General features: G+C 44.0%; 1 protein-coding gene across 4 annotated transcripts in view; it reads right to left on the reverse strand.

Moving 5' to 3' along the window:
- The window catches only part of SMG1 (SMG1 nonsense mediated mRNA decay associated PI3K related kinase), a 69,984-nt gene extending 59,261 nt beyond the window's left edge, over positions 1 to 10,723 (reverse strand). Inside the window, exons 1-2 of one of the 4 annotated variants that reach the window (XM_082312920.1) lie at positions 10,444 to 10,723; positions 760 to 923 (exon numbers count right to left, since the gene is read on the reverse strand). In XM_082312920.1, the coding sequence (XP_082169046.1) occupies positions 760 to 923; positions 10,444 to 10,532 (253 nt within the window). In that variant the 5' untranslated portion in view covers positions 10,533 to 10,723. Of the gene's footprint in view, positions 1 to 759; positions 924 to 3,529; positions 3,708 to 10,089; positions 10,108 to 10,443 lie in introns of those variants that run through there. The other 3 variants (XM_082312923.1, XM_082312921.1, XM_082312922.1) reach the window with 3 other exon arrangements.
- Positions 10,724 to 12,613: the final 1,890 nt, after the last annotated feature.

The following is a 12,613-nucleotide window of genomic DNA, read 5'->3' on the forward strand; positions in this document are numbered from 1 at the left end:
CACACTAATATTCCTGCAAGATTTTTTTGAGTCTGGCCTGCCTGAAGATGATTTACATAGTCTAAAAAGTGACTCTGCAAGTAAAAAAATCCTCCTATTTGATACCTGTATTTGGCAATTAAAAAATAAAAATCAGAATACAGATTTCTTTTTCATAAAGATGAAAAGATATGATTCTGCATTTTTAGCTATTTTCTAGAGAAAATATTTCCATTCTTAAAAAAAACACCAGAAAAAAAATTGTACAAACCATGCATCGCGCGATTTATATTAAGTCAAACTGAGGCACATAGAGGAGAAATTCCCATTAATGACAAAATATAGATTTGATTCCCAAAGATTCCAGTTTGCTGCAGTAAAGCTGCAATAGGTAATATATCAGATTAGTAGCCCATTTATTCAGGCAGTCCATTTTCAACAGCAGAAGCACTAGATGGTATTCTGGAAGAAATTACAACTTGCAGACCAGACACATCCAGAATACTATTCTTTAGGAAAGAGTGCTTATTCTGTTAATGCATTAAGTCTTCTCTTACATTCTTCTCCTAATGCAAATGCATATTTTTCTCACTATTCATATCAACCACAACATTTCTTTGATCCCTGATAACTCTCTCAACACGGTGATACTGTGGCAATGAGTTATATCAGTTCACTGTCTGTTTTGGGAAAAAAAAAAAAAATCTCCACCATTTCAAGTTTCCTGCCCTTCTCTGAATGTCCCCTCACAATTTACACATGAAACAGCAATCTGTATACCTTTTTCTTCATTCTGTATGTCAGTGTGGACTCTGATATCATCGTGTCTTTGTCGAGACACCACAGCTGAATTTGAGGGTTGTAATCCATAGGAGGCAGAACTGCCCCGATCTCTGGATGAAGAGTATTTTAAATTGTCCTGGTCAGCTGATGCACTGTCAGTTCTATAAAGAGAAAAATATTTTTTTTTATGTAGTGGTGTAACAGGAGTGGGATTCACATTCACTTATAAATGCAACATATTTAAATGACAATCCCAAATGTATTTTCCTGTGTCAAAAAAGTTGCACGTCTAACCTGCTTCTTAAAATGACCTTCAATTCACATTGGGATTAGAATTGACTAATTATTACAGCAACACGCAAAGGAAATGCATTCTAGTGCGCCAGTGCCTTTTCTCAGGACATTCTCAAGTCTCTTTTCAGTTGGATGCCTATATACGGAAACATTACTTCCCAGAAGTGAAGAATAAAATACAACTAGGTATAGGTATATACCACAGCTAGGCGACAGCGCCTACCATTTGTGAAAGTCATTACTAATCCACACATGAACATTTACATAATATGCTATGGGCCTTATTGAGCAATGTAAAACCACTTATTAGACAGAGGTGTTACTAGCATGTAACTGATAATCAAAATAGGAATCACATACTAAGTTTTTGCAAAACAAAAATTGCAAAACAAGAGAACAGGCTTTACTGTGGAAAAACCTGGAATGGAAATTAAGAGCTGTTATCCTTTAGAGTAAATGTTTGCAGATAAGAAGTGAGTTAAAAAAAATCTGCATTAAGTTTAAACCACTCATATCAGAAAACTGATTTATAGCCCAGAATAAACTTCTAAAGAAAAAGGTGGAAATTATGAAACCAACTCTTCTCACTGGACATACTAAGTGATTTTATTTTTAAAAATACAGTAACTTTAATATACCTAACTTGTGCACATGATACTTCAGAACGTAAATTCAACTGATCACTTCAAATGCATTCTTACAAGCAATACTGGAGGTTTTATATTAAAACTAGTAAAACTATAGCCATCCAAAACAAAAATCAACAGAATTTTGTTCAACTCCAGTATATTTGGAATCACAATACTCAAATTATTTACAGAGGGCTTTTCCTAAGCAAGCTCTAAAGCTCTCCTATTTTTATTTTAAGCTTGGATAGTTCATTTGATTATTTAACAAAAAGCAGGACAGATCATTCCTTTTCATTCCTGTAAATTAACTACAATTTGTGCGAGGACAAACACCACATGTTCTTGGGAAAAAGTCTTTCATTTTCACTTTTCAAGAGAACACTGTGATTAGAACCACTAGACAAATTCAGGGAAAAGGAGTCAAATACATCTCAAGGCCAAAAGGGAAAAACACAGCTAAAATTTTTGAAAAGCAGCTGTTACTTAAGCTGTCCTGAAGGCTTGCTATTTTCAAATATAGTTTGTCCTCAGTACAACTGGAAGAGTAACACCATGAGGGCTGATATTTGCAAAAACAATTGGAACTAAACCCCCCACACACACATATTTTATTCTCTTGAGAATGTTAAAAGACAATATACTATCAATCTGGAACAGGGTTCAAAAGAAGAAAATTCTGCTTTTGCCCTGTTCTCACAGTGAAAGATTGACACTAGGTTTGCTTGGCAGGTATTACTCCCTTTTGCTCTATAAGCAAATTCATCTTTAGATATACACAATAAGACTCTTCTCCTCATTCAGTATTCACTGTGGCATCACATCTACTGTTTTGTTGAGCACTTGCTTGGACTATTTTATAAAATAGGCTATGTTACTCAAGAGGCAAAGCCTTAGTAAAAATCTTTGCTCATGAGTCAACTAGGATTGTAGAAATACTTATATAGTTGGACCTTCATCATTCACGTAAGTTATGCTGAACAACAACGAAGTTCTGCACTGGACCTTCAAATGGTATGAACTTTAAATAAGCCTACACGATGTGCAAATTCTCCAGTCGGCTACAGAGCCCCCAGATTTTCTCCCTGCCCTAAAACCTCAGGAAACTTCCAGCTCAATTTGAGGAACAGCAGAGTTTATTATGGAGGACTCAAATTATTTTAGCCTTCCAATGAAACAGACTGACAAATTTTCAGTTGGTAAACTTAAGTACTGACAGGTTCTTAATAGTGTACCTCCCCAAAGAGCATCGCTTTTTTTAAGTCAATGTGCTGTAGACTGTATCATCTCCACTTGTCACGCATTAAGTCTGAAATTCTTAAGTCTGAAGGCAAGCTGATTAAACGTACAATTTTTAAGACTGTTCTGTGTATCCCAATCAACTGAAGGACTACACATGTTCTCAGCTAACCTCACTTCCCGCAGCACAGCCTTTGAATGTTTTGTAAAATTTTCCGTTGTGGTAAAATACATAAGCCTATTGTTTCCCTGGGAAAAACCACACACTCACTTCATTCTGTCTTTGGGAACAGCTTTCTGCAAGCTAACCTGTTCACACTTTATCACCCAACTAAAAGGCGAGTGCAATTTTATTAAAAATATATAATTGTCCTCCTATGTATCAATTGAAGAGACAATAGTTCCCACTGAAAACATGGTTCCCACTACAATAAATATGTAGCTTAGATATCCAGCAGTTTCTGCCCACCCTTTGAGGCAGAGTGAAAAATGCTTCCTAGGAACATACTGTTTCCAGAGAACTAGGTTCTGTGACCCAACTGGCTGCTGTGGTCTGTATTGCTTTGAAGGAGGATTTTGACCTGAAAGAAGCTTGCAGTAAGACTCACACCCGAAGCAGAGCCCACCATCTCAGGGGCCTGTGCATTTCTAGCTGTCCAGTGATGCATTCCACTTCTCAGGTGGGAACTGAATTCAAGAATTGTACCGCAGGCTCCTGCATCAACGCTGTGGAAGTTTGTGGCGTGGGCTCGTCAAGACCTGGGGACGCAACCCCAGTACCTGTCACCTGCGCCTGTGCTCCCTCACCAAGGAACACAGACGCCTGGGTGACACAGGGCACCGCTGTGCAAACCCACGGCAAAGCATGGTCTGCGTGCACAGGAAGAGACATTCAATTTTCAAATCTGTTTCTGAAAAATACCGTTTTTCGTGTCAGTAACATATTCATGATTTTGAAAGACAATCACTTAGAACTCAAAACACAGCCACTGTATGGACAGGTACTTGCCAAAGTCGTGCAAATAATTACTTTTTCTGCCTCCCTCCAGCCCTTTAAGCTACGCTGCAGCCATGCCACCAGGCGATGGGAAGAACTGTACTCCCGACTACCTCAGCTCATGCCCGCATTTCAGGAGGGCACTTTTCCTGTTCACATGGTGGTATTTTCACTTTAATTACATTGTGCCAAGCAGAGAGTAGGTTAACTTGACAGACGTAACACTTAGCGTCATCTTTCAAAAGAAGTCTATGTAACAACAAATTTATCAGTTACGTACACTGACATTGTCACAGACCTGAACAAACATTGTATACTAATAAAGTCACAATGTACAATGCTAGCGACAGATAAGCAGAAGTACAAATACAAACGTGATATTAGACGAAGTTGGAATGGGAAATTGCAAGGATGAACATGACTGCGAGTACCTTGTGCTGTAGCTTCAAAAGCTTATTTGCCACTTTATGAGACACTACTCTGTTTTATTTCCACCTGAAAAGCTCATTGAGGGAGACTAAGCAAAGTACTTCAAGAGCTCACGTGACAGTCTTCCTCTGTGCCTGGGTGGAAGATTACCTGATTACCACCAACACCGGCACCAATTTCCTGCATATGCTCTTTCAGCAATATCATTTATACAGAAGAGATTGCATTCGGTTTTCTGCAGGGTGATTTTTAACCTGCCTTTATCCATCAGAAAAAGAAAATAGTTTGCCTATCTAAATAAGCAGAAATGGCCACTAGTTCTCACTAAAAAAAAGCTACTTAATTTTTTTTCCAGGGACATACCAAAGGGAAGTTAGACGTTTCCAAAAATAAGTGTATATCTCATTCCATCAAAAGTATCAGCATGATTTGACTAGCCAATTTGTATGACTGAAGAAAGCATGGCTGAGAACAACTGATTTAAAAAAAAACAAACCTTTTTACCTAGGAAAAAAAAAATAGGTCAATCAAAAATACATCATGGTTCTTTAGTTATATAGAAGCCTTAAGAATTTTTGTCCAAAAAACTTGTTACAAACAATCTGGTGTATACTATTCATTATCTGTAGCTCTTTCAGAACAACCCTGCCATATGGATATTATTTTGAGACAAAAATCACTTAATTATTCTATTTGATTTTATTTCCAAGGACAGGATCTACATGGAGGATTTATTCTGAGATGACTCTACTGTATGAGCTGTATTATTGTTCAAGTCAGTCAATTTTACTTGCTTATTTGCTCTACTTACCAAGTTTATTTGCTATAATGCAGACAAATTCTTCATTACTTAAAATCTTTATCAATAAAATATTTAAAACTTAGAGTCACTGTATCCACTCAAATTAACAGCTTCCCACCAAGTTTCCGACACTTCTTCCACTGGCATGCAGAGCAGCGACAGCCTTCTTTTGCCATGCTCTTTTATCATCACGTGGTCCATCTTGCCAAGCCCAAGCCTGGCTGAGTCCACCCCAAAGTCAACTTTAGTTTCTATCTCTGTGCTGAGAGAGCACAACAAGAGTCTAAGTGGCTATGTTTTCTACTAGTGAAATAACAACTAATTAAAAATTTTCCTACTGCAATTCTGCCATCTCCACTGCTGGAAAACTACCTGCAGTCTCAGTAGCTTTTCCAATCACCTCTTGATCCTGCATCACTCCCTTCTTACACAGTAGCTCACCAATTTCCTTCTGTCCTGTGACGGACATTAGGAGGGAATGTATCACATTTATGCATCCCGTTCTTATTTTTCCATAGGCATCTTCTGATAGCCATTTTTGGATACAGAATATTATGCTAGCTAAATCATTGGTCCAATCTAGTGTGGCTACTCTTATATGGAAGACTACCTGCTCAAGTTCCTTTGGCTTCCCACTGATACATTTTCAACTTCTTTCATCTTTCTCACATCTCATTCTCCTCTGTCTTCACATTAAAAACAAAGGCTTTCACATTACAAACTTAGGCTCCCCCATTTTACCAAAAAAGAAAAAAGCTCTTTGATCTCATACCTTCCCAACCTTATCAGCATATTCAACACACTCAGATGTGAAAAGAGATCAAGAATTACTTGTTTCCAGTTCAGAACTGAACCCACTCCCGTTCTGCATCTCCCACACACAGTCCACTGAATCTCTTCCCGAGGCTTCCATTGACCTCTTGACAACGGCGCCTCACAACTGATACTGCACCTCGTTCTCTAAGCTGCCTTCAACATCGCAGACTGTATTTCTCTCTCCCCGCATGTACATATCTATCTCCCTCACTCTTTGCGCTCTCCTCTCTGTCAACTATCCCTGAAGAGACAGAGAAGCCTTACCAACTTTCATCCTACATGACTCTACACCCATTCTCAGGTAATTTCAGCGACATCCTCAAACATCTCTATGTTGTCAACTTTCAGGTCTCTTAGTTACAGACCCGTCCAAACTAAGATTTCAGCCTATTTCTAACAAACATTTTCCGTGTACCTTGTTGCACATGCAAACGCAAAAGAAAGAGTCTCTGTCTCAGCTTTCCTTATACACAGCACCCACTGCTATCACCCTGCTTGCCATTCAATGCGTTAATCCAGTATTATGAACAGACAATATCCACAGCTCATGCTTACCTTTTGTAAAAGACCTGCCTCTGTCCTTCACAGCCAAGTAAAAAGCACTGCTCTAACCATCACCTTCTTAGCCCATTTGCTCTGATGAGTTTCTTTGCTCCCTGCCAATACCTCCCATTCTGCCTTTAATTAAACACGGGTACTTGTCCTCAGTTATAAAGTGCTAGCCAATACAGCTCTCCTGCTTAGGTTACAAGCTACCTGGAAGCAGAGCCGTGTTTTACTGCCTTGTCTCATCGTGTCTAGACCCACAGGGACCTAGGCAGTAACTTGGTTTGGCAGGCACCATGCTAACAGAAATTAGTAATTCGTAATACTGCCTTACATTGCATGAGAAGGATACACTTCATTTTCAAGAACAAATTTCAGTACTGAACCTAATAGGACACTTCTGGAACTTCTTAGACGTGAAAGATTTTCTTCTTCACTTTTCCGTATACTCCCCTGCTAACCTACATTTATGATAGGAGAGACAGAGAGGTCCTGTTAATTAAAATCTTATTTTCCTTTTCTCACCTTCGTCTAAGAATAAGAAAGCCATGGTGCACCCTGCACTTGCTAACCTGCTACCCTGCACTGGCACTCCTGCTTAGTGTCACCATAAGCACATGAAACTTGCTTTGCCACCCAGAACATTTCCTATTAAAGGGAAGTATTGCTTGCTTCAGTACATAATTAGCCTTTAGTACCCTACCGAATTAACTCTGCTCACATGCAAGACACTGACATGATTTTATTTTTTTCCCCCAGGAGTCATATCAGGGAAAACACAGTGAGATCTGTCAAACAAAAAGGAAAGAAAAAAGAAGTAAAGGTCTAGAAAGCTATAAAGATTAGAAGAAGGGGGAATAACATCTTACCAAGCCTTCTCAAAAAAAACTTCACTGTTCTCCGTCACATACATTCAACATTTATCTAAAAAGTTTTTGTGTTGCTATTAGTCTGCTACACCTCAGTGCAAAAACTAATATGCCCATATATATCAGGACAACTTCTTCCTCTGTAATACACAGCTCTATCAATACACACACTGTAGGAAAACCAGTCCACGTGCATCTGACAGATATGACTGCATTCATGCAGGCACCAACAAAAAAAAAAATATCAAATTCTAATTAAAAACTACTCTCCCTTAAAGAAGGATGTTGGCTCCAACTTTCAGTTTCACACTGTTTTCACCCCCAGTCCCAGTGGTGATTACCACTCCTAAAAATTGAGAGGAATCTGGACCTAGTAACGAGAAGCAATCTAGCCATTTTTACTCACACAAAAATGTGTGTTTGAAAACACAATCCATCTGATAATACACCTGTGCATTAGCAGTTCCTTTTTTCCCCTTTAGGAACTTGAACCAACTACAGTTACTACAGTTTTCATTACTTTGGCCATGTGCATTCCCTTTTCCACACCCTGCAAGAAAGCATTTACCAGCAACATCACCTGAGCTAAACGAAACTAACAGTCAACAGAAAAGAAAGGGGAAGGAAAGAATACGTGGGTATGTTTCATGTTGCAGGGTTTGTCCAAGAGCACATTCAAAACAATCAATGAAAAAGAAACACTCATTGCCAGTTTTATATAACAGATCTCCTTTCAACCGTGCATGTGAATCACTTTTAAAAATTCGTTAATGCCAAAACAACAAAGACTGATTTAATCTCTGCGTCATTCTTTAAGTTCTTAGTGTAGACTCACAGGTTCCATATCTCTAGTCATCTCTTTGAGATTTAAAAAAAAATTAACATATAGAGAAAAATGTGCTCCATGTTTGGAACTGTATGAACATTTCTGATTCCTGGGCGCTCTCACCAGATTAAAAAAAAAACCTAATATCTAAAGGAAAGCATAAAGTTAATTTCTTACAAGTGACAGGATCAGTGAAGAGGTGTTACCTATTTCTTAGCAGGAGCTTTAATCACAGTGTGATGGAAACAGAACTAGGCCTTATCCATGCTACAAAGCTCCCCTAATCTGCCACACTTTCTCTAGCGCTTTCAGATTTTTGTTTCTGCTGTGGCTTTTGGGATAATTATTTTAGCAGCCCAGTTTACAGCAGCTGTACTTTAGAGCTAAGGAAGCACCAAACTACAGCATGGGGAATGGACCAGAGTCAGACACTGAGGTAACAGTCTGACTTTGTAAACCAGCCTTATCACCAGGCAAAGCATTTCTGCAGCTACACTCTTACTCTCACCCCTAACACAACTGAACCTATTGCAGACAATGCTATACTGGAAAAAGCCAGCTTCCTAGCCCCTGTAAGATGTAGTTTTTAGGCTAAAAGATAGAACTTGTGACAAATTAATATGTCTAACCAGAAAGCATTTCTAGAAGCCATCCACTGCAAAGACACAAGATGTACATCCAATTTCTTCCAGGTGGGAAGGTCAGGAGTTAGGGTCCAGAATTCCAGACTGCAGCCCAGAAATCTGAAGCAAGGTAGTAGTTAAGGAGTAAGAGAGAGACCAGACTTCTTAATTCCTAAAAAAAAAAATCTAGATGCTCCAAGAAAATGTCACCAACAAGGTTTGCAAGTTTTCAAGTGAGGAAAAAAAATAATAAGTTATTTGATCAAGTAGCTCAATAACAGAAGAAATTAGAACTTAAATAACCATGCCCCACACACCATTAAGAATTGACTTGCCTCCAGTTTTAGCCCTAGAGGCTGCGCTGCTAGCTGTTCAAGCAAAAGGAAAGCTTCCTTCACAGTACCTACTGAAGTTACACCTGTTTCATAAGATCTACCTTCACATCCACTCAATTTTCCTAGTCCAAATCGCATACGACTGGGACTGTCATCTGTAAATACACTCCCAAACACATGGCACTCTGTTCTTTGCTGGAAAGTTTAAAAGTAGGACCCTGTATTGTGTTAAACTTTCAAAAACACTAAAAAAGCCCCAAATCTTCCACATTAAAAAAAAAAGTTTAAGAAGCACCAAATTTATTTACAATTTCTATGCGACAATTTTGACTCTTAAAATAGCAAAGCCCAGCAGTACAGCGAATACATTGGTATCAGATATATTCGGAGTAATCAAGACGTGAAATATACTCTCTATACTTGACTACAGAAGTCAACAGACTTTGAATTTCACTTACAAAGAAGTAACAGGTATAAACACACCTTAAAACCTAACACGTATAAGCTCTCACCCCAGCCTACTTGCAGCTCAACTACTTTTCCCAGATAAAAAAGAAAAAATATTCCTGTATTATTTTATTAACCCTCAAAAGACGACGAGTACTTCTGCAGCCTGTGTTCTTCTCTGATTAACTGCCAGATGAAAACTAGAATGAAAAAACGCGGGTATGAAGCCCACCCCCCGCCCTCCGCCCCACTGCAGGCCCCCAAGGCTTCTGCTTTCCAGTCAGGCGTCTCCCACCGCGGTGCGCGGGGAGAGGGAAGCCGCTGCCCGCGGAGACGCAGCCGGCATCGCCCGAGACGTTACAGCGGGAGGCCGAGGGGAGGAGGGGACACCGGGAGAAGCGGGGGGAGGCAGGAGCGCTCTCGCCCGCCTGCTCGGAGCCCAGACCGGGGACCCACCGAGCCCTGCGCGGTGACAGACCTGTCCCTGTGCCGTCTCAGGCCGCCGGCAGGCGCGGATCCGGAAAGCCCCTCCGCGCCCCTGCCCGGCTGCCGCCAGGGCACGGCCGCGGCCGGCCCCCTCCCCGCCGCCTAGGCCCGGCGGCCGGCCCGCCGCCACCCGCCCCGCGCTAGGCCCGGCGGCTGCCGCCCGCCCCTAGGCCCAACAGCCAGGAAGTGCCTCCGCCGCCGCTCCGAGCCGCCGCGGCCCGCGCCGCCCCGCTCCCCCAGGCCCGGCGGCGGGGCCGGGCCGAGCCGCCAGCCGCGGCGCCCCGCTGCCCCGGCCCCCGCGCCCCGCGGGCGGCCGGGCCGCGCCCCCTGCCCCAGCCCTGCCCACCTGGGTTGCCAGTCATTCCAGCCCCGCGGGTGGTAGTGCTGCCTGCTGCCGGTGCCGCTCAGCCGAGACCCCGGGGCTCTGCGGCTCATTACCTTGCCCGAGACGGCATGGCCGGCCGGGCAGCGGCGCGGGACAGGGGCGGCGGAGGAGGAGGAAGGGGGGGAGAGGCGCGGGCGGCGGCTCCTCACTCGCGCTCGGCGGGCGGCTGCTGTCTCACACCGGAGGGAGGGGACGCTGCCGCCGCGGCTGCTCCGGCTGCTGCCCGGCCGCGCGGCATGCCGGGATCGCGGACATGGGCCGCCCGCCCCCTCCGCGGGGCACGCCGGGAGGGCGGGGGACGGGCCGCGGGGGCGGGCCGCCTCCGGGGGCCGCGGGACGGGCTTCCCCACCCGCGGGGGGGTCCCCGCCGCTGCCCGCCCCGCGGGGCCTCGGGCGGCGGTCTCCCCTGCGAGTGGGCGTGGGGGAGCGGGCGGCCGTCGTCGCCACCCCGCCCCGGGGCGTGAGGGGAGCGGGGGCCGCCAGCCCCCCGGGTCCCGAGGGGAGCCTCAGGCCCCTGGGCTGTCAGGGCCGGTGACAGCCGGCAGGCGCCCAGCCCCTCAGCTGTGAGGGGAAGCCGGGGCCCCTGAGCATGAGGGCAGCCAGGGGATCCCAGCCCGACCAGCGGGAAGGGATCTGGGGTATCCCGGGCCCTGAGGGCATCTTGGCACCCCTGCCCCCTGAGGGGACCAGGGACCCGGGGCGTGAGGGAAGGCGGGGGCCCCCAGTCCCTCAGCTGTGAGGGGAGCCGCAGGATCCCTGACCCTGGGTCCTGAGGGGAGCCCGGCCCCCCTGGGCGCTGCGGGGACCAAGGTCCCCAGGGCGTGAGGGGAGCGGGGGCTCCCAGGCCCTGAGCGGAGCTGGAGGACCCCTCCCCTGCTCCCATCTCCCCGTGTTAAGAGGATGTGGACATCCTCCCCGCTTCCCTCTGCAGGGGTCCGTGGTGCCCCAAGCCTTGCTGGAGCGTCTGCGGGGAGCTCCATCCCTCTGAACAGATCAGATCTTCATGCCCACGGTTCTCACCATTAGGACATATCACCCATGACTGCCAGGGAGAAGTCTGATGTTTGGCAGTGGCCAGCAAAAAGCTGACTAATCCCACACTAAACACTAACTAAACCCCTAAGGATTCTCCTCCTTCCTCCCTTCTTCCTCACAGCTGCTAAAATGCATTTCAAAAGCCGGCTAGCGAAATAGTGTCTTTCTAAGCCCGGGTGACTTTTTGATGTAAAGCAGTCGCCACATTTGCTAGAAGGGCATTTGATGCCCATTGGGGGGAAAGCTTATCTGTAAACAGGAAGGCAGGCAAATCTGAGGGGAGGAAAAAAGTCTCCTCAGTTTGGTAGATATTCTGAGTACATTTCCCAAAAAAGATGTGAAGGCTGTCTCAGGCATATTTTTATTTCTCCTGCATGACCTGGAAACTTAAACTAGCTGATTTGATAAACCCAATTCCTGACTGCAGAATATTTCCTCAGTTATGAAAAATTATAATAGTTTAGTCAGATACTCAGCAAAGAGACCTGGGTAGATCAAACTCATTTTTTTAGTTACAATATCCTAGATTTGAGACCACTGAAAGACCTGAGGAGACTTTTAAAATTCCCCTGTGCCTAATACGCCACAGTTCTGTTGGTGACTTAGCTAAGACAGATGGCATACTGCCGCCTCCCTTGGATTCTGCTGGGCAGCCATCATCCTGCTGATACGGTCTTGTTGGCTTACAGTCCATAAGCAATGCGTGCAAGACATGTACAGATTTCAAAATCAGTTTCAGGACAAAAAAAAAAAAAATTCTATCACAAGGCTTCATTGCAACATACTGACATTTTGATGCAATATGACCCGGTGCCCATCAGACTGCGTTTCAACTGACATACGCTTGCGTATCTTAAGTGAATCAGTTTTGCAAAAACAATCAATTCCATGAGCCATGATAGATTTTTTTCCCCCTTCTTTATAATTGAGATGGACATCCAGAATTACACAATATACAGCAAAATTAGGTTTTTATAAGTATAGCGACAATACCTGCTGCAAATTTGCTCACCCTTTCGGACAAAGTCTAGCAGGTCCTCTGCCCTGGTGATGCAGCAGGTGATAATTTTTCTTTTCATTTCATGACTGAGTAGTA

This window comes from Platalea leucorodia (assembly GCF_965183815.1).
Source record: "Platalea leucorodia genome assembly, chromosome: 5".
NCBI lineage: Eukaryota > Metazoa > Chordata > Aves > Pelecaniformes > Threskiornithidae > Platalea > Platalea leucorodia.